This window comes from Meles meles, chromosome 3 (genome assembly GCF_922984935.1).
Source record: "Meles meles chromosome 3, mMelMel3.1 paternal haplotype, whole genome shotgun sequence".
NCBI lineage: Eukaryota > Metazoa > Chordata > Mammalia > Carnivora > Mustelidae > Meles > Meles meles.
The window spans coordinates 37764448-37786952 of NC_060068.1; the positions used below are offsets into that span (position 1 = coordinate 37764448).

The window sequence follows — 22505 nt, forward strand, 5'->3', positions numbered from 1 at the left end:
CTCTCCCGGTCCTCAAGGCTGCCCCCTGGCTTCTCCTTTCCCTTTGGGGCCCCTTCACTGACGGGTGCTGGCGTTGGCCACATCCCTTGGCAGGGATGCGCTGCGCATCAACCCCTGCGAAAAAGCCAGTTTCCTCTCTAGGGTTTCTTCGCCCAAAAGAAACAGAATGGAACTCCGCTGAATATGAATGGAGAACAAAAATGCAATCAAAAATCATAAAAAGCTTTATAAAGCCAAATATCTAATTCTACCCTATCTATCTCAAGACCCCAATCCTACTCGTACCCTATCAACCCAGTTCACCAATCCTCTCTACCTCCATTTTTTTAATACTGAGGAAATCCCTACTCCCCGCCAAAATTTCCTCTGCCTGTACTTCACCTGACAACCATTCAAATCAGTGCTTTTCAGTTTTTTCACTGAAGTACCACTAATGACAAGTTTGAGAAACATTTATTTCCCATTCACCACCACGTGGCATGCATAAATCAACCCTGAGTCACCAGTGTCAAGGGCAAATTTACTTGAAGTGTTCCATTTTATATTTTAAATTGGTCCAAATTTGCATTGTTCTTCGTAAATATTCATGTGATATACTAAGAAAATGTGTTAAATTGGCTATGAGTTTAATTGGTTTTCTCCTCAAATTATCAAGTATACATTTCAAGAAAATGCACCAGTCATTTATGCCACAAATATCTGGTATCATCTCTGTAACCGGCAGGAGGGATATAGCATCGAGAAGACACATGTGGTTCCAGTTCTCATTGCAGTCTAGTCCAAAAGAAAGACAAAAGACGTAAGAACAAGCAAGGCAACTCAAGATCCATTCATTGGCAATGATGAATGAATGACTGATAGGAGCAAAGTGGAGAAGAGTGCTAATTAAATCAGAAAAGAGATGCCTCCTCTCCACATGTAAAATGTTTTTCTTGTGGCTTCACACCCCTGAAATGTTAGGCATTAAATGCTGTGTTTTCAAGATCTTGAACCTCTGACTTCTTTAGCTTACTCTACCATTTTCCTGGATATCTAACGTATGCATACTCATACATAACTAGGTAAGGATGGAAATGACTTGAACATGATTAATGAACTTGACCTGACTGACATAGATTATGGCACCCAATACAATTTTAGGATACATATTCAAGGACACAGGGGACATTAACAAAATTAGGCAGTAACAAAACTAGACCATATTTTTGGCCACAGAGCGCATCTCAACAAAGAAAAATCAAAACAAATTAAAAAACTGAAACACAGATTTTGGTCTAGGTATTACTAAAAATACCATATATCAAACCTTGTGGGATATAACTAAAAATAAAACTAGAGGGGAACTTTTTTTTTAAGATTGTTTATTTATTTTGACAGAGAGAGAGAGCACGCACAAGTAGAGAGGCAGGCGGGGTGGGGGGAAGCAGGCTCCCTGCTGAGCAGAGAGCCCCACACGGGGGGCTCGATCCCAGGACCCTGGAATCATGACCGGAGCGGAAGGCAAAGGCCCCAACCCACTGAGCCACCCAGGTGCCCCTAGAGGGGAATTTCTTTTTTTTTTTTTTTTAAGATTTTATTTATTTATTTATTTGACAGAGAGAGATCACAAGTAGGCAGAGAGGCAAGCAGAGAGAGTGAGAGGGAAGCAGGCTCCCTGCCGAGCAGAGAGCCCGATGCGGAACTCGATCTCAGGACCCTGAGATCATGACCTGAGCCGAAGGCAGTGGCCTAAACCACTGAGCCACCCAGGCGCCCCTAGAGGGGAATTTCTAATCTTAAAATTATGTATTAGAAAACAAAGCCAATAAAAAAGAAAGAAAAACAAAGCCAGAGAATCAACTTTCTAAACATCCATAACAAGAAATTGGGGGTTGGGGGGGCAGGGAATTAAATTCAAAGAGAGAAAAAAAATGTAAATAATGAAAATAAGACCAGAAGGCAAAGAAGTAGAAAAAAGTAACTGAGGATCAACAAGAGTAAAAGATGGTTCTTGGAAAAGACTAATAGAATTAGTAAGTACTGGTAAAACTACTCAGGAAAAAAAAAGGGACAGAAAGACACAAATCATACTAGAAGTAAAAAGGAAGCACTGCTACACTACAAATTGTAAGAAATTTAAAAGATGGAAGATATTATTAACAACTTCATTCCAATAAACTAGGTAAAATGAGCGGGGAGAGACAGTGATCATGTGCCTCTGCCTCTCATGTTCCTGCATGTCTTGCTGGGTTCATCAAGAACGCAAGACCCTGACTACTCCTTAACTGAGCCATTTCCCAGGCTGGTGTTTATAGGGAGCAACCTTGAGACATGAGGGGATGTCCCCCTCCAGGACAAAGAACAGACTTGTTTACTGCTTGCTTTAAAAGTGGTGGGTTCCTCAAGTTCCGTGTTCCTCAGACATGACCCAAACCCACTGCGTGTGTAGCAGCCACCTAAGCCTCTTCGTGTCACCCTCATGGGACTTGTGACCAAGAAGAACCACTGCAAATATGCTGATGGTTACACTTGTTGCTGTGCCACAGGTAACCAAGTCCTTTGTTTCTGTGCCGGGAGTCTTGTGTTTTCTGACAGCACCCATTAAACAGCACCTAGTTACTAATTTATTAGATAATTTACTAGATGGTAGGTGGGCTAAAATCAAATCCCAGGCCTGACAAAATGGACAGCTGGGATTCTAGCAATGATAGAGTGAAGATGTCAAATCTCACTGCCCCCACTGCCCGCCGTGCCAAAAAAAAAAAAGTAAACTGGAAAAAATTGTCCAAGCAATCATTTGAGGACTCTGGAAATTGACCAAAGGCAAACAACAAACTGAGAATCATTTATTCATTTTTCAAAACTCTGCAAATTGTGGGCAGGAGTAGTGGGAGTCTGTTGCATTCTTTCTGGAAGATTTTCTGATCTCCCAAACCCCACAGACTCCCCACCTGCGTTGGGGCCACACTGGGCCAGGAATTCCACTGCTGGAGAGAGCTAACTTGATTTGCAATGAATGGCAAAGTCCATTCCTAATGACGCTGGCAATAAAAATTCCAAACTTGGGAGGAAATGAATGGGGAAAGCCCACAGCTCCGCCCGCCTGAAGTTGTGGTCTCACCTGAGGTGAGCAGTAGACCAGCAGACTAACCATAAATTTAACAGGGAGACCCTGGAAACGAGAGCCACTGAGGGTCAGTATAAGCTCTTCCCATATCTCTGCATGGCTGGGAAGCTACCTACATACACACAGGGGAGACACCAGCCTGCCCCTGTAGCTTGTAGCCCTTGAACCCTGGTTCTAGCGCTAACCGTGTGACTGTGGGCAAGTCAACTCAACTGTTCTGTGTTTCGGTTTCTTAGCTGGTACCATGGGGGAAAAAGCACTGTTCCCAGGAGAAAATAAATTAGACTGCCTGATTGTAGAATACAGAGGAGCAGTCACGTAGTATTACAAAAGAGTTTACCATGCTTCTCAGAATGTGATATAACAACACTTCATCAGAATCCTTGCGGGGGTGGGGGGAGAGAATTCCAAGACTCATTCCAGAACTAATGAATCAAAGTTTCAGGGTCAGGGGAAGGAACCTGAGAAAGGTCAGTATTTTACAAGTAGACTAGTTGATTCTTATATCATCTCCATGTTTGAGAACTACTACTTTCAGGTAAGATATTCTAATTTTCTGTTTAGGGTCTGTGTCCAGAGAAACTATCGTATTTATGCCAGGAACCCCATTGCCTATCCCACAGTAGATATTTCATCAAGCATCTAATGAATGGTAGGGAGTTTTATTCTTAAGCTAAGCAATACCCAACCCTCCAATTCTTGCAATGCAGAATGAGTAATAAATTGGGCTTAGACTCTAAACCTATTTATTTATTAAGGATTTATTTATTTATTGACAGACAGAGATCACAAGTAGGCAGAGAGGCAGGTGGAGAGAGAGGAAGCAGGCTTCCCGCTGAGCAGACAGCCCGATGCAGAACTCGATCCCAGGACCCTGGGACCATGACCCGAGCCGAAGGCAGAGGCTTTAACCCACTGAGCCACCCAGGCACCCCTAAACCTTTTTATTAATATAAAAAAAGCTAAAATTACTCTAATATCGCACAGAGCAGTGATTCTTTAAAACTACTTCAGTCATAGACTCCCTCAAGAGTGTGATGAAAACCACAAACTCTCCAGAAGACTAAAGATATACGCAAAATCTTGTAAATCATTTTAAGGGGTTTACCCCATGTTAAACTAACCTTTCAGGTGAAAACTGACCTGTCCGTCTCCTGGAACAAAACAGTAATTTGTCTATCCCCAAATTCCTATTTCTAGGGGTAAAGCACAGAACATACTTGGCGCTGAAGAGATAGTTGCTGAATGAATGAAATGAGTCACTCACTAATAAATGGGTATATAGCATCTGGGGTGGGGGTCACCTGGAACTCCTTCCTTGAGTCACCCAAGGGTGAGGTGGAGAATCAACGAACAGAGGTTACATGTCTTATTTAAGAGCAGGTGTAATCTTGGATTTCTGGAGGTGGTAATGAGAAAAGAGGTCATTTGGACCAGTGTTCTCACTGAAGATGAAACATGAGGAAACAGTAAGCATCTGCTTGAAGACATAAAAGATAGGATTTACCAGGTCAAAAATTAACGGAGAGGATTAGCGTTCAGGAAATAGTGCCAGAGCTCTTTTGCCTTGTCTAAAGGAATTAGTGGAGAGGCAGAGGTGTATTTTCATCAACAACAACAACAAAAAAAATTTAGATAGAGTAGAAAGGGAATGGTTGGGTTTGGTCTCCACCCAAAGACTGGAGCCCACTGGTTGTAGCCTGGAGTGGGGGTACAGAGTGCAGTGTAGTGGATCATCTGGAGGGGGACGGAGACTCTAAAGCCTGAGGTTCCAGACTGCTAATGACCTTAGGCACTTGGCAGAGAGAAACAAAAACCTTTCAAGGAAGATGAAATCACCCCAGGTCTCAAATTATTAAATGCGACTTTAGCTGTATGTTCATTTTCTGTGCTCTGTGACCAGTGACCACAAACTTGCCCGTCCCCAGTAGCATACTTCTGTTATCTCCTAGTGTCTCTGGGTCAAGAGCCTGCGCACAGCTTAGCTGGGCCCTGTGTTCAGGGGTTCACAAGAATGCCACAGGGAGTCACCTGGCCTGCATTCTCAGGTGGAGGTTGGGGTCCTCTTTCACACGCTTGAGAAGAACTACTACACAAAACTGGTAAGGATAAAAAGGAAAATAAGAAAACAATTTTCATTACCATCAGAACATTAGTTATGCTTAGTGGGGAAGGTCAAGGACGTGGTCAGTTCAGGACACACAGAAGCCAACTACAGTGCTCACAATGCCGCATTTAACCTGAGTACTGGTTATATGAATGTATGCTTTACATTATTCCTCTTTAAATTATATATATTTAACGACTTCTGCAGAATGTCAGATTTTACAATTTTAAGTTGAAAATCTTATTCAGGCAATATAATACCAACTCTTTAAAATATATATATACACGTATCCATAAAAGTAACCGAAATACACCCAAGTGGATGGTGGATTGAGTGGATTTTACCCTTTGAACCACTGATTCTCAAAAATTCTCGTGTTGCCTTTTCTTTATTAAAGTAGTAATCACTAGTAGTTACCAGTGCTAAGAGATTGTACCAGACCAGTGTTAATCCTCATCTATCCTGATTCCAGCAAGTAATATGATCGCTTCTAATATATTATGGATAAAATGGAGAGATATGGACTGAAAAACAGCGCATTTGGTGGTTTAGAGATAACATCCTTCTATTTCCTCCCCAAATTTGGAAGCAACCATGACAGAGAAGTTAGATCAAACATCACGTTTATTATTAACAAAGTTAACATGTTTCTTCAATACATAACAACAGGGACTGGCTAACAGTCCATATCCCTGAATTAGAGATTAATCCATGTAATCACTGGCCTAATTAGACAACCATGGGCTTCTCCTGTGGGGAGACAGAGTTAAACTCCTTGGGCAGTAAGTCTTTAGATCCACATGACCTCTTTCACTCTGAGCATCCTAGAATGTCTTAAGACTCCAAGTTGGTTCACTACTTATGTAACATTAGTTGCCCGTAGAGCTATCCTGTCTCCCTCAAATAAGTTAAGCTCCTGGTGGTCTGACTGTCTTACTCATTTTTGAAACTTCTAGCAGACTACGAAGTACATGGTAAATAAACTTTCACACTTGTGTTACATATCATTTAAGAGCCACAGAACAGAGGCTATAGTGAGAACTTTAGAAACTAAAGAGCAAGAAACTAGAACTGGACCAATGAGAAAAATAGAGCTGTTTATTAAGTACTTCTATGTGATAGGCACTGAGGCTAAGTGTTTCACAAACACCTCCCATTATAGTAGAAATTACCTTAGCAATAGATGAAGAAACAGAAATACATGGAGTTCATAAAATCCTTTGTGTGAGGTCACACAACCATGATTTGAACTTGGCTGTGACTCCAAAGCCAAAAAGCCCTGACCCGCTGTTGAGCTATACTGAAAGCAAGCCAGCGAAACCTTTTGAGATCTAACCCGAGTTGGGGTGTGGAAGGCAGTGCCAGAGTGGCTGGAGAGGGCTCTGGAGCCGGATCACACCACTGATGCTCATGACTGAGATACAGGAAGGCTCCTTAACCTATTGCTGCCTCTATCTCATCTGTGAAATGGGAAGAATATCCTTAGTTCACAGGATTATCACCAAGATGAAATGTGTCGCTCCAAGTAAAATACTTAGCATAGCACCTGACACAGGATATGTGTTCAATAAATATTAACCTAGGTTTACTGTTCCTTCTCTGCTACTTTTGTTGAATTTTGCCCAGGAACCAGAACGTCTCCTATGACTGCATTATGAAGGGGAAGAAAAAAAACTTGAGGAAACTTGGTATTGAACATATAAAACAAATGAAGAGCTTTTTAGGGAACTGAGGGCTTAACTCCTTTTCACCCAAACTTTTAGTAAGAAATATACAAAGGCTAATAAGGAGGTAGTTTAGAGGTGGTATTCTTCTTTATCTTTTTTTCTTGGCCAGCCCCTGAGATGTTTAAATGAAATACCGAATAAAAATCACTCTCTTGGGTGCCTAGGTGGCTCAGTCAGTTGAGCATCTGTCTCTTGATTTCAGCTCAGGTTATGAACTCAAGGTTGTGAGATCGAGCCCTGTGGCCTCCACACTGGGTGTGGAGCCTTAAAAAAAAAAAAAAAGAAAAGAAAAAAAAAAAATCACTCTCGCTACAAACTATAGCCCAAGCTGCAAGTTTATAATGAGCTTTAAAAGGACAAATCCTGACAGAAACAAGTGAAGTCAGTTTGTTGAAAGTTTTTTTTTTTATTCTACAAGAGTTGATTGGTGCAATCCCGGAGAACCAACATCTGTTTAGAGAAAATTTTCTTTTCAAAAGTAAATGAAAACCCCCTTTGAATTATTAAATATTAACTTGTTTAATTTTTTAAAACAATAGTCATAGGGTCTGTTTTGTCCTATTTAACTACAAATGTTACACATTTACAAACTGAAGCAAAAATGGATGTACAGAGATTTAAATGAAATCTTTCAAAGATAAAACTGCTTTTCAGTTCACTGTATTTTCAAAGTCGATATCATATCAGTCAGGATGAAAGCTGCGAACCACAAACCATTTGTTTAATAGAAAAAAGAATGTTTAGATTATTAGCAAAGTAATATCTTAACACAGTTGGAATTTTAGCAATAAACTTGTGTATCAAGTCCCTTTCCATTATTTATTTTACTTTAAAAATATATACAGCTAGTGATGTTAAATATATATTCTGAGCCATCTGTCTAAACATAAATATTTGGGAAACTCAAACTGTTCCAACAAGTTATGAAAAGATTAAAGAAAAAAGATGAGCTACAAATTATATAGTAGGAGGAAGAAAGAAAAAAGGTCTTGACATTTAGGTCTGTAGAGATGTATTTTCTAATTTATCTCTACACACCCAGTTCAGTACAGACAGCCATCAAACTTGAACCAGTTACATACAGATGAGACTAAGCCTGTACTATCTTCTACAGCAGGTGACAGGGGCGATTTCAGAAATTTTAACAGGTCTTAAAAGGGTGTCATCAGAAGTTATTTATGGTAGTAGTCCAGTATGATGAGGTCTTGATAGGCCCAGATCAAATGACTGCATTACTTTTGCTAACTCCGGGCACTGAGGGTACCCGGCTCTGCTTCGTTATGGTATTAAGTGTCTGAAGGCGACAGAGCAGACAGGCAATTAGAGAGAAGGACACCGGACATACGCCCATACTTATCAGTCACATTAAAGCTAGTGCTGAAAATGTGCAAATCTGTCTAGAGGGACACTTACAAAGCTGTAGGACAAATCTACTGCAAGAAACCAAACAGATAAATCTGCAAAATCTTAGACTTCAGTTGCTGATACACAGTTTAAGGAGTTGCCACTTGGTCTTAGAAATTTTTAGAATTCAAGGGTTGAAAACGGGTTCGTCCCTTGCTACACAGTGGGCACCTGAAGTTAGCAAGCATGACAACGGTGAATTCGTTTTGCTCTTACCTGCAGAAGCATACATGCTTTTCGAAGACGGTTAAAGACAGCTTAGCATTAGGAATTAATTTCTAGTCCGTAGTGGTAAGTGACTAGAACTATTCAATCAGTATGCTAGCTTTGTGTCACTTATCAGAGTCTCTACAATAGGATAGCCTTGTTCAGCACTCCACAGTCTTGGGTGGAGGAGGGAGGCAGGGCAAAAAGCAGTTGCTTTTTTTTTTTTCTTTTTTAAACAGCAGAAAAGCTTTAAACACCTATAGTTTCACATTTGTCTCATATTCTCTTCTGGAATACCTGAACAAATCTTATTTCGATCAGCTCAGTCTACACAAGTTATAAAATACAAACACAGTCTAAACCCTATAGTGTACAGAATATGCACTGTTTAATATTCATTAAATGCAGTACAATTGATGAAGATTATCAAATAAGAAACACACAGCATTCTAAAGTTTTAAATCATGTTGGGGTGGCTAACCAGAGATTGTACAAATTACATGTGCAAGACAAAAACCAAAAACCAAAAACCAAACCAAACCAAACCAAGAAAGAAAGAAAGAAAAAACCCAAAGAAACTGACTTCTCAGTGCATCACACCCATCAGGATAAAATATATGGCACTTTTACAATACAAATATTACAACTGTTAATTTAAGCCAGGAATGACTCAGACATTGAAACCACATTAGGGCCCGAACCAGCCAATCAAAATGTTAAAATGAAACAGACCACCTTTTGTCTCTGTAAAAGCACTGAAAATGTAGTATGTGCCGATAACTAGCTAAAACTTTTCTCATTTAATTTGCCTCCCATTATAGAATCTTATGTTTTTCTGTAATTACTCTACCTGTTTAACGGTCTAATTTTTAAGGCCTGTATAAACTGTTACACTATTGAAACATACTATTTTCCCTGTGGTAAGAATGTCTTCATGAAAAAAAGAATGTATCTGTTTGTAAGTCATAGAATAAACACAAAACCCAAAAATCTGACATTTCCCAAACTAGCAAGAAATAAATTATACCATGATGCATCAATTTAAAATTATATCAATATTAACTAACATTTCCACGGTGGCTCCCCCCACCCCCAAATTAAACAGTGCAGAATAGGGCCTGGGCTACAGTTAATCACGTTTGGTTTTCTGAAAAACAAAACTTTACTATAAACAATTAAAAGGTCATTTTCTTCCTCCACAACACACAAGACGTTAAACTGAAGGTTTTTAAAATATCCACTACCTATAAGAAAAGTACTTTTAAATGGCTAAAAGGAATCAAAATACCAAAGTTTAGTGTGCGAAGAGTAGATAGAAGCAACCAAGAAAAGATCACTGGTGCTGACTATTTAACGTGGGGAGCCCAAAATAAGTTCCAAAGTTTTTCTACCTTTACAAATAAAAAAAGGTGTCCTTTCCACAGTTTGGGGATATGCACGGTACACCCCCCCCCCCAAAAGTGTATGAGGAAGGTTTAAAAATGTTGCCAATATTAAGTTCTTCGGTACCTACAATTAATTAGAGGACAGCAATATTATGGTGGCAATGGTGTGTCAACTCTCAAACCGTAGTTAGGATCCGACTCGAGTTGTGGTGGTTCTTTTATCGGAGAAAAAGCTTTTCAGGAGAAACACCTGCCCTATGCTGACCACCAAGAGAATGAGGGCTTCTCCTACGGACCAGTAGGCCACTCTGGTATTTAGGTCTTCTGCTCGGCTTCGGCCTTGAGCTTCTCGCAAACGGAAGTGAGTCTGATAGTCGATGACAGACTTTAGAGCTTCGTGAATGGAGACACAGGCAGATTCCATCTAAAGAGAAAGATTTCCAGTTAGTATGTGTAACTCATCTTTCAATCTCATCTCCATTCCTCATTTGATTAGTCCGCTACGGAAGTGGCTCTGGCTCGCTCATTCGTGCAGGCCAGTGGTGCTGGCTATGCCCCCTGAGGGCAACTCCTGAGGATGGAGATTCAGGGAGGCAGCGGCTTGCACCACCTGGGAAAGTCACAGCTGTAGCAGCGCTCAGGTGCTAGATGGAATGCTGAGCTAACAGTGGCAGGAACACTTAACTGTTAACGGTTGGTGGTGACAGAATTTCAAGTTCAGGTTCCTCCATGAGGAAGACTTAGGAGGACGAGAATGGCAGGTTAGTAAATTTGATGAGTAAGAAGACAAATCAAAAGCCAAATGTCTACAAAAATAAACCAAGTATGACACAAAAACAGATTGAATCGAAGTTAACGATTTTAAAAGCAGCTGAGTCTCGAGAGTGATCGGTCAGAGCATCAAAGTCTTTCGTTTTTTAATTTACCCATTTGCTAAGTATGTCTCCTTCCTCCTGCCAGTCAGCGGAACCTATAGGACCGTTCTCGATGGGAAGAAGTTCCAGCTTCACCATGGCATCAGTCTGTAAGCCATCACCTGACGGACGGCACCTCACCTCTCTACACGTTCATCACATGATCTGCTTCGAGAAGGGTTGAATGTCTAAACTTTCTTTTATACGGCAGAGTTCAGTATTCTTCTACTGCTGAAAACTTAATTCTAGTGATGAAATACACACTTTATTATGTTTACATGTTTTATCATATAATTATATATTATTTTATATAACATATTATCTATCTATATATTATATAATATATACTAGTATATAATCATACAATTATTAAATTATACTTATTCTATATCACAAACCATATACAAAGAATTTTTAAAATAATCTGAGGGTTTTTTCCCCTCATCACTACGGAAGGAACGTATATTATGCACAGCCATACAAAGGAAAAACATTTTTATGACAGAGGTCAGTGACGAGGAACACTGAGTGTGGGAAGCATGGGGAGGAAGGTGGTGAAGATTACTACTTTCCTGTATTCTGGAAAATTCTCCCACTAAATGAAGTTCATCTTAGCAAACTTCCAACGTTCCTTTCTGCTCCTCTCTCACCTTTGGATCCCAAAATCGTTAAACTAACTCAGTCACTATAATACCTCTATGTTACAAAGTTATTTGGACTCACGTCTCCTAATGTGTTTATAACTTTTACAGCTTCTTCCCTCCATTTACTAATAAATCCACAGAATCTCTCCAAAGATTCTGGGAATATTTTTTTCCTGCCTTAATTTTAATGAAGGAATATAGACACTGGAAAAGAATCCAAACATTTAATAAAGTTCTACCAAAGTAAGTATGAAAGAAATCATTTATAAAAATATTCCATCAGAACGGTTCTAACAAGTGCAAGAAATTATGTGGTCCACAAACCACAGGTGTCTATTAGAATACCCGACATCTTTGCTCTTCTTGTTTAGGCCCCAAGGAATCAAAGATTAGCAAAAATGTGCTAAAACGAATGCCTTCTAATTTGTGGTAGGGGGCTACAGATGTGCTTCCACCGATCTCTACTTTCCAAGCATTGTCAGAGTGGTATGCGGGCTAACCCTGGAAGTATGCATAGAAGTTAAGGATCTGACACAAATTCAGAATGTTTAAGGATTCCCTGAAGCCCGACATGGAGTGAGGGTTAAGAAGTGCTGGATGAAAGAAAAGCACACAAATTAAGGGACCAACTATATGGATTCATGTAATTTTTGAGACAGAAAATGTAGGGACAAAAGGGAAACCCTAAGCAGAAACGTTCATATTCAAGTTCGCATTCAGAAGAGCACAGTCCAGTGAACCCTCATGTCGGTAAAGAACCCACGGCTCATCTTGTTTCACCAACAAGTATTCCTCACCTATTTTCCTCCCCGCTCTCATTTACTTAAGGCAAATCCCTTGTGTGTTATCATTTCAGTGATACTCGAACACTTTATACTCATTTCTGAAAGGCAACCCTGAAAACTGTAACCCCAGGGGCATTATCACCCACAAAATAATCAAAATAGTTTTTAAATGTTTCGATTGAAAGTGAATGTTCAAATTTCCCCAAGTATCTCAAAAGAGTTGTTTCCAAATCTGAATCCAAACAACTTGGACACAGTCACTTGGTTGATGTGTCTTTTAAGTCTACTTGAATCTTTAGGTTCTCTTCCCGCTTCTTTCCCTTCCTGTCTGTTGGAAGAAATGGGCCCACTGTCCTGCAGCATTTCCAACTTCCTGGATTTTGCTGACCATGTATCCTCATGGTGTTCCTCCGTCCTGTTTTTCCTGTAAACTGGTATTGGAGCAAGACACTTGAAGGGATTCAGACACAATGTTCTGGATGGGAACACCTCCCAGACAACGCTACCTACGTCCTCAATGCAAAGACACATAGACGACATACAACGCCTAGTTATCTCTCCATCCGGGATTGGTCATTAGGTTGAGGTAGTTATCAGTGTGATCCAGTTACCGTAAACCTCCCCTCAGCCTTTCACCTAGTGGTTTAGCAGGGACCGGTAACCACAGTCTACTCCAGACCCATCGCCTTCTTAACAGGTGAAAAACAGGAATTTACAACAACTCTATAATTTTTTTGCATTTACCAGCTGGTAATTTTTTTTCACTTTAAGGTGTGAACAGCTGCTTTGTAAGTATCACTACTGTATGAGGGACTTACTAGCTCTTTGAAAGGAGAAAAGTTAAGACTAAGAAAAGATAAAAAATGTGAGATGAATAAATGGATAAAAAATACCAACTGTTGGGGTGCCTGGGTGGCTCAGTGGGTTAAGCCTCTGGCTTCGGCTCAGGTCATGGTCTCAGGGTCCTGGGATTAAGCCCCACATCGGGCTCTCCGCTTGAAGCCTGCTTCCCCCTCTCCCTCTGCCTGCCTCTCTGCCTGCTTGTGATCTCTCTCTGTGTCAAATAAATAAATAAAATCTTAAAAAAAAATAGTAATTCCTCATTGTACTATTAAAAAAAATACCAACTGCTTTATTACCATGTATTTCTTATATTTATCTATTCAGGCTTTTAGGGCAAGCTACCTTCCTATACAAATTAAAATTCATGAAGGTTAAGTTATAAACAAGGGCTTCAAAGATAAATCTTTTTACAAAGCAAAGTGCTGGGATGCCTGGGTGGTTCAGTCGTTAAGCACCTGCCTTTGGCTTGGGTCATGATCCCAGGGTCCTGGGATGGAGGCCCGAGTCAGGCTCCCTACTTAGCGGGAGCCTGCTTATCCCCCCAGCTTGTGCTCTCTCTCTCTCTGCCAAATAAATAAATAAATAATCTTTAAAAAACAAAACAAAGTGCCATTCTTACAGGATGCTAAAATTCTAAAAGCACAAGCATGTAAATATATCCTGTTAATGCTCACAGTAGGTTTAGGAATTAAGGCTCTTACACATTATTCAAAACTGCCTCTATCACCGTATGACTTTGGCCAACAGACTAACTAGAACCTGGGAAGAATGAAATACCAGTTTAAGGTCCTAACAAGTAGATAGCAAATAATTCCTCCGGATACCCAACTGAGTATCTTAGATACAATCTAAGCTCAGACTACATTTAAACTGGAAATTAAAGAGTCCTTCTCATCACCTGAGCAGCATCTGTTCATTGACTTCCAATTTCTTTCCTTATCTTTCTCTCCTTAAGGTCTTCATCAAAATAAAATCCAATCTACCTTTATCTTCCTTAACTATTTTTTTTTAAGATCGACTGATTTATTTTAGAGATGGTAGGGGCAGAGGGAGACAGAAAATCCTCAGGCAGACCCCCAAGCCAAGTGCAGAGCCCTACTCAGGACTCAATCCCAGGACCTTGAGACCCTGAGCCAAAATCAAGACTGCTTAACCAACTGAGCCACCAAGGTGCCCTTTAACTATTTTTTGTTAGATGACTTACCACTAATCCTTAATATTTTACTTTAAGTTACAGCAAACACTATTCTAATAGCAGTGCGAATTGACACTAAACACTGGTAAACACTGCCTGTGGCATATTTATGCATCAATTAAGGCATCATTTTATTTCCAGTTAATGAAATCACATCCCTCCACGCCTTCACAATGTGGGAGCACTGTCCAGTCTTCCTAAACTTCTTTTCCCACAGAAGTGATCCTCCTATTTCAAGGTTTATTTTCTTTACACCTTAAAGTTCATAACATCCTTTAACAGTGGTTTTCACCAAAAATGCCCAAAGTTCTCTGTGAAAGGCTTAATCTACTGTAAGAACTAAGACAGATCTTAAAGACTGTGTAAAAGCCTCAAACTTCTGTGTTTGTCAGTAAGTTAAGGCATATTAATTTATGCTTCTCCCTCTTTAAGCACACCGCTATATTGCTGACGCTTTATTTACCTGGGTAAGAGCACTGACTCGGTTCTCGCTAGGAAACAAAGGTGGGTCTTCTCCAACTTGAAAATCAAAATAGACGGTTTTGTGTGTGAAAGTAGAAAATTCATTGCTGAAACAAAATTTGTATGTCCCATTTTTGGAGGCTGTGAAGGTAAAGCTATCATACTGTTTCTTCATCTCTTTGTATAACACGTTACCATCAGGATCTTCTAGTCGACAGTCTACATCATAGTGACCGCCAGTAATCACCTGTAGAGAAAAGGGTGGGGAGGGGAGACATCATTGCAACTAATGAGTTTGAGAAAATAACCAGATTTCCTGTTAAAATGACAATAAGGCTATCGACAAAGGATTTTCCCTATCACAGGCAATTTTACTTTTATTTCAATCCAGCAGGGGATGGAATTTGGGAGGCAGATGTCAGTTCAACTGAAGCTTTATAGAAACCAAACAAATTTCCTTATGACAAGAGAGGGAACTAGCTAACCAGCCATGCAACTGTTCTAGTTAAGGGAGGGAATCACTTGATTCTCCCAATGACCCTACAAGAGAGAGTTCTAGCTCTCCCATCTGACAAGCTAAGAAATGGGATTAAGATAAGCAACCTACCCAAGATTGCTCATCTAGCAAAACGCCGAGGCAGAACCTGAATTCCAAAGTCAGACTCTTGTCCCTTAAGCTCACCGTCATGTAATATTCTCCCTCCCCAAATCTTCTCCCGTGGTTTCCTCTCAGCACCATCCAAGCACACACACGGATAATTCAGTGAAGTAGGAAAGCAGACCGGCCCCTGGCATGACACCCCAAGCATGTTTCTATTACAGAACTTCAACTCATCTTACTGACGAATTACAGACAGGTTTGTTTCATAAGTGCTTCTATAAGTCAGTTATATGGAATGTGATACATATTTTGTTTTGAACTACATTATGAACTGAACAGACTTCTGGGGTATCTAAGAGTTTACTATTATTTTACAAATCTGTTCTCCAAAGAAATATTAAGGACTAAACTATATTGTCTGTACACTTGTGATTAAAGCAAAAACAAAACAGAACAAAAGCAAACAAATCTTCTGCTTATCTGGAAAGCTTGGATTTTAGAGCAAGCATGTTTGAAAAGAAAGCTGGGATCAGACACATGAAAAAATGTTCATTATCACTAGCCATCAGGGAGATTCAAATTAAAACAACATTGAGATACCACCTAACACCAGTTAGAATGGCCAAAATTAGCAAGACAGGAAACAACGTGTGTTGGAGAGGATGTGGAGAAAGGGGAACCCTCTTACACTGTTGGTGGGAATGCAAGTTAGTGCAGCCACTTTGGAGAACAGTGTGGAGATTCCTGAAGAAATTAAAAATAGAGCTTCGGAGAGGGAGTTGAGGGAAACTGGAAGGGGAGATGAACCATGAGAGACTATGGACTCTGAAAAACAACCAGAGGGTTATGAAGGGGCGGCAGGGGGGTGGGGGGGGTGGGAGGTTGAGGAACCAGGTGGTGGGTAATAGGGAGTGCACGTACTGCATGGAGCACTGGGTGTGATCCCAAAACAATGAACACTGTTATGCTGTAAATAAACAAATAAAAATAAATATAAAAAAAAAAAAAGAAAAGAAAGCTGGGGTGGGGGAGGTAAATGAAAAGTTCTGAGGAGGATTCTGGAGCTGTTTTCAAGGGCTTATGCTTAATCAGTTACAGTTTATAGGCCACAGGGGTTGCACAGAAGGAGAGGGAGATTTTTCCTGAGGTAATGGGACGGGTATAGTCAGAAAAGGATTAGGGAGGATAAAGTCCTCCTTATAGGAGGGAGAAATAAGCAGGAATAGAGAGGGAGGGACATAGGACAGAGGAAAGGAAGGGTGCAAGTTGCAAAGTTGGGAAAGATGTGAGAGACATGCGTGTGAGGGCTCCCAAGCACCCTGAGATGGGGACAGGGGTGGGTACAAGCCTGTACTTTCAGGCTTGAACCCTCTTGGTTAGCTTAATATTGACTTTATAGATTTGTAGGACAGAGATCCAACCCTGCACTTCAAAGAAGGACTGGCTGCTAATGTGACCTTTTGTCACGTAGGAGACAAGACGGATAACTGAACTAACTACAAGATCATATATTAACATAGGGATATAATGTTTTGATATAAAAAGCATCTTAACAATTGGATTACCACTCCTCCAAATGTCAACCTTTCATCCAAGTGAAAATCATGACTTTTTTTTTAAAGATTTTATTTATTTATTTATTTGACAGACAGAGACCACAAGTAGGCAGAAAGGCAGGCAGAGAGAGAGGAAGGGAAGCAGGCTCCCTACTGAGCAGAGAGCCAGATGTAGAGCTTCGATCCCAGGACCCTGAGATCATGACCTGAGCTGAAAGCAGAAGCATTTTTTTTAAAAATCCAAGTGTTCATGTGTGGCTGCTGTATTTGATTATCAAATGTGTACACAAATGGAATAGGACCAGAATTAATCATCATGCCACTTCTACTCCACCAAACTTTAAAACAAGTAATCTTATTTCAGATTTAAAAAGTACCCCTTCACGATCTGTCTGGTCACAGAAATTAGAAACTGGGAATCATCCCGAACTAAGTGTCCCTACTTGTCCAGTTCTCACAGAAATCTCCTGACGTTACTGCCTCTCTCAAATTCATCCCATCTCTTCCATTCCTTATCCAAGGCCTACTCTAGACAGGACTAAAGTAAAGGCACTACTTCCTAAAAGGTTTTCCCACAACCCCATCTCTCCTTCCTCCAACCCAGGGGTTCATTCTCAGCCTCAGCTTCCTTAGGGCTGGATAATTCTTCGTGGGAGGGGGCTGGGTGGCCCTGGGCACCGCAGCCCATTGAGCAGCCTCTCTGGTTTCCAACCACCAAATGCCAGTAGCCTCCCCACTCCCCACATGTAGGGGGGCAACCTTCCCACCTCCCCATGCCCCATTCGCTTAAAACCTTTTCTCAATTCCTGTGATCTCCAGAAAAGTAAAAACAATGCCAAACCACTCCTCTGCACCTCCTTCAAGGTAGCCTTGGCACCTCTTTTATACCCTTCTTCACTCTGTGTTCCAGAAATAGCAGAGGGCCCGAAGGTCTCCGAACCAGTCTGTTCTACACCTGCATAATCAGCCACAGGTTAAACAGGTCCTGTCTGTTAAAGAATCAGGACCCACAATGGCAATGCTTACCAATCTATAGCTTATTACAGGAGAAAAATAGAAACTATCAGAGTCAAAAGCTGTCTCACAGAAAGAGGTTGGGAAGTTAGGTGTGGGTTCCTTTGTCCTCCCTCTGAGGACAGACAGACTCTCAGATGAGGAAGCACCCGAGTGTGCAGAGAACCAGTGAGCCCTGGAACCACTGAGCCCCAAATGGAGGCCTGGCTGGTTTTTTTGTTTGTTTTCCTATCTTGCTGGTCACATCGAGATATTCCTACCTAGTAACCAGTCTCGACAGCACAGGCTTTTAGGGGGGCAGTTTCAGCAAGAGTGTTTCATCATCGATCTGTTACCCATAAACAGTGCTGACAAACTGGTAGGATCGACCGCTAGCGCTACCAGATCCACAGTTACAAAGCAACACTATTACTCTCCGAATTTCATGGGGGCTCAAGCTGATTTCAGGAATTGAGTCTCACAATCTACCTGGCTAGGATGGCCTTCCCCCTCTGCTGTCTTGTAGAGTAAGTTCTGTATCTCCTAGACACAGCTCAAACATCAGCCCCTCAGCTACCTTTCCCTGAGGATCCCCTTGCCTTTGGCCAGCACTGTACCGAGCGTGCATTTTCGCTCTTGCCTTTAACACTGCATGACTGTAATGTGTCCGTGGAAGCTCCCGGAGGTCAAGGTCAGCCTACTGATCTTTGGGAGGTGGTGTATATACTAAAATGAGAATTTAACCTGGGATGCATACTGATTCTGCTCCTGGCTAAGTTTTGTGACCCTGTTTAAAGCTTCCAAAGCCTCAGCTTTGTAAGTAAAAAAGAACTGTTTCTATATCCTGCTACATAAAAGATCTAATTTTTTTTACCCTGTAATAGTAGTGGTAGTCTTCTCAGCACCAAGCACAGTGTCTTGATGCTGACACCTGAAACACACTCACACTTCCGTACTGCCAGCCCTGCTACTTTCTTTTCTGTCCCCTGGCTCTGATCCATGAAGTTAAACAAACCAGAGGGTGATCCTTAGCCTCCCTCCCTTCACTCACAAAAGCCAAATCATCACCAAGTTCTTGATTTCACCTACTAACTTCTCTCCAATCCCTTCACTTTCCTCCTTCCCCACAGCTCCCATCCTAGAAGCCTGGCCCACTCTAGTACTCTCCGCGTCAGTCTTCCACAGGCACTCTGAAACACTCTAATATCTCTACCTGCACAAGTGAATATCCATATGACTACCCAAAACACCTGGATCACAGCACTGCACTGCTTACAACCCTGAGAGCTTTCCCATACTCTTAGGAAAAACTAAAATCTTTAACCAGGCCAGCAAGGCACATGGTCTGGCACCTGACCTCCCTTCCTCTGGCTCCCTATTCCCAACTATACTGGATCTCTCAATGGTCCTCAAATACCCAGTCACTCTTGCAAAGGCTACTCCCTCATCCCCCTTACCAAAGTATGTACAACTAATCCTTCAGAGTTGAGCTTAAAATTACTTCCTAAAGGAAGCCCTCATCGCTCCCCCAAACAGATCATTTTATCTCCTATTTTCTGCTCTTAAAGCAAAGTCCTTTTTTTTTTTAAGCAGAGTCTTGATGAATGAGCAATTACTAAGAAAAGCGTAGGATGGGAGGGGAAAAAGGGAAAGGGCAGGATGGGTAGGGAATCAAGAATGATGGCAGTGACCCAAGCTTTTTGAACCACTTCTGTAATCACCAGCACCTACCACTCAAGAGCTACTCAAATGTTAAGTCAGCCTACCAAGGAAAACAGAAATAAAGACTGTTGTAACAAACTTAATAAACTACATTCTGTGGATTAAAGTCCGTTTTCTATAAAATCCCAAAGACAAAAAGGGGCCTCTCACTGATCACACCTCTTCGTTCTACACCTTTGGCAGGTGTTCACCCGGCCTCCCATGGAGCTCTTCCCGTGACAGGGGGCAGAATTCACCTAAAAGTCCTACTAACATCAGTGGAAAAACTGAAAAGCAGTGGAACGAGATACTGGCCGTCCTTCAAATCTGACTAAAGTGGAGGTGCGGGTCAGGGAGAGCAGGGGACGGGACACTGAGCGCCACAGAACAGGAAGAACTTTTTCTTAAGAAAGGAGAGTCTTTCAAGGAGGGAAGTTCGATGGGCGTTGAAATGCAGGCCACCGGAGCATGGAAGGACAAGTCACAGGCACAGGAAGCGTTTCTGGAATCCACGCATCTTCCTATCTGGTCTAAAATGGCTCTCGCCCCAGGTTTGGAACAGGAAAGGCCAATGCCCCGCATCGGCTACCCAGGGGTGATTCCTGACTCGGCCAAAGAACGGAAAAACCACGGCAGGACGGAGGGGGCAAGGAGGCTGCAGCCCCGACCCCGGCACCGCGAGCTGAGGCCCCTGGATTTCGAGAGCACGGAGTACCTGGAACTCGAGAGTGCACTTGGTGCCCTGCGTGATGTCCTCGTAGAAGCACTGCTTGGCATTGTCCGGCAGCTCGAAGGTGATCTCGGAGGCGCCGCCGGGCCCCGGCACCAGCAGCAGCAGCGCGAGCAGCCTGCAGCCCCAACGGCCCGCGGCGGCCGCCCAGCGCTGCGCCGACCCCGGCCCCGGCATCCCGAGGCGACGGCGGCGGCCTCAACGGAGCTGCGGGGAGACGCGGGGTCAGGTCGGCGCCGACTTGCCGCGCGCGGCAGGCCTCAGCCCGGGCGGCCCGCGAAGACGCACGGCAGAGTCGCTCCGAGCCTCGGAGAGATTCGGGAGGAGGAGCGAGCCGCTGGGCGCCGGCGAGTGGTGCGCTGGGACCGGGGCCTGGCGCCAGAAACGACCTACAAAGCGGAGATAAGGCCGCCGCGGCACCGGCGGAAAAGGCCTGAGATGGCCGGAAGTGGGGCGAGCGCCTGGAAGAAGGAGGCGGGGCCTGAGGCACCTGCTCCAGCAACCCGGATGTGCTCTCCCCGCGCAGAGGCGGAGAGGCGTTGGAGTGTGTACGTGGAAGCTCGCGAGACGTCGGCTTCTCTGCCTTCGGCTCCGGAGGCGAGGGGCGGGGCCATCGTCCAGAACGTGGCGGGGCGGGGCTAAAGAGAAGGGCGTGTCCCGCTGGTGTCTAGGTGGGGCTTGCCTCCTGCAGGTACCACGTTAACCGCTCTGCTTCAGCGTTCGCATCTGTACAATGAAGACAGTATTGCCTTACCCACAGCATTATTACAGGGTTTCAGTACTTGCAGAGAGTACCTTATTTTTTGGTATTGTAAGCACTCAATAAGCTTTTGTTAAATAAAAATAAACGTCATTTGAGCGCTCCTTATCAGGCACCGTGGGCCAAGCGTATTACACAAGTCCTGCGCAGTCAGGTATGATGACACCTATTTTCGTGATGAGTAAATTGAGGATCCAAAAAGTTGAGTAACTTGCCTATGATCACAGCCTGGTTTGTGCTGGAGTGCTTTAAAAAAAACTGTAGGTAATATGGGGCGCCTGGGTGGCTCAGTGGGTTAAAGCCTCTGCCTTTGGCTCGGGTCATGATTCCAGGGCCCTGGGATCGAGCCCCACATCGGGCTCCCTGCTCAGCAGTGAGCCTGCTTCCCCCCTCACTCTCTGCCTGCCTCTCTGCCTACTTGTGATCTGTCTGTCAAAAAAAAAAAAAAAAAAAAAAACTTAAAAAAAACCCCTGTAGGTAATAGTAACAAATGTATTGATTTCTTAAATTATACATTTTCTTGTGCATATGAGCACATCTTAGAGATCATGCCATTTTTAAAGAAATGACCATGGTGAGGCTCACGCACTCAAAGATGATCAGCAGAAGGTGGTAGAGGGCTTTATGAGAAGTAAATAGGGTGAGGTGGATAGGAGCCAGGCAGGGAAGGGAGGGAGGTGGAGGAAGAGGCTGAGTGGGGGTAAGGGGTGTTGGTAAGGAGGGAGATGCAGGACCTCCAGTGGCCTGTGGTGCCCGAAGCCTCTGCAGTGGGGAGAGGACCCCTAAGGAGATAAGATCTGGAGGAGATTGCACCTTGGTGAGAACTGGGCCAGAAACAGAAGCATTGTCTGGAGAGGAAGAAAGAATGAATTTCAAAGTAGGAAACATGGGTTCTATTTTCTTTTGACATTTTGTTTATTCATTGGACACAGAGAGAGAGAGAGAGAGAACAAGCTGGGGGAGCAGCAGAGGGAGAGAGCAGCAGGCTTTCCAGGGAGCAGGAAGCCCGATGGGATCAGGGGCTGAGCTTAAGGCAGATGCCCAACTGGACTAAGCCACCCAGGTGCCCCTCCCACTCACCTGCTTCTAAAGTGTAACAATATCAGAGGTTGGTGAGCAGCAATGTTGAGCACTGCTAGTCATGTGTAAAATGATACAAACCATGAAGAGCGTGGCATTACCTAGGAAAGCAGGAGATATATACATACACCTAGAAATTCCACTTTGCATATATTTTAAAGTGTATACCTGAGAGAGTACTTCTCGACGTGTGCCCCAAAGACCCCTGGGAGCCTTTGAAACCCTCCCAGTAGGGTCTGAGATTCTCTGAGTGGAGGCTTTTTATTCATCATGTATCTCAACCGAAACAACAAATAATGGATTGA

At 42.7% G+C, this 22505-nt stretch overlaps 1 protein-coding gene across 1 annotated transcript; it reads right to left on the minus strand.

Moving 5' to 3' along the window:
• Nucleotides 1–7326: 7326 nt before the first annotated feature.
• Nucleotides 7327–20841, minus strand: TMED7 (transmembrane p24 trafficking protein 7). The gene is made up of 3 exons (XM_045999962.1): nt 20346–20841; nt 14781–15026; nt 7327–10360 (listed from the first exon to the last, which is right to left on the minus strand). The coding sequence occupies exons 1-3, from the start codon at nt 20535–20537 to the stop codon at nt 10124–10126; spliced, it is 675 nt and encodes a 224-aa protein (XP_045855918.1). The 5' UTR covers nt 20538–20841; the 3' UTR covers nt 7327–10123.
• Nucleotides 20842–22505: the final 1664 nt, after the last annotated feature.

Bases quoted from the DNA above. Each gene is read 5' to 3' on its own strand.
- TMED7 (XM_045999962.1), bottom strand. From the start codon at position 20,537: ATGCCGGGGCCGGGGTCGGCGCAGCGCTGGGCGGCCGCCGCGGGCCGT. The intron at 15,027-20,345 runs GTACTCCGTGCT...TTTTCTCTACAG, and splicing joins AGTGCACTCTCGAGTTCCAG to GTGATTACTGGCGGTCACTA. The intron at 10,361-14,780 runs GTAAATAAAGCG...CTTTCTCTTTAG, and splicing joins GAGTCAGTGCTCTTACCCAG to ATGGAATCTGCCTGTGTCTC.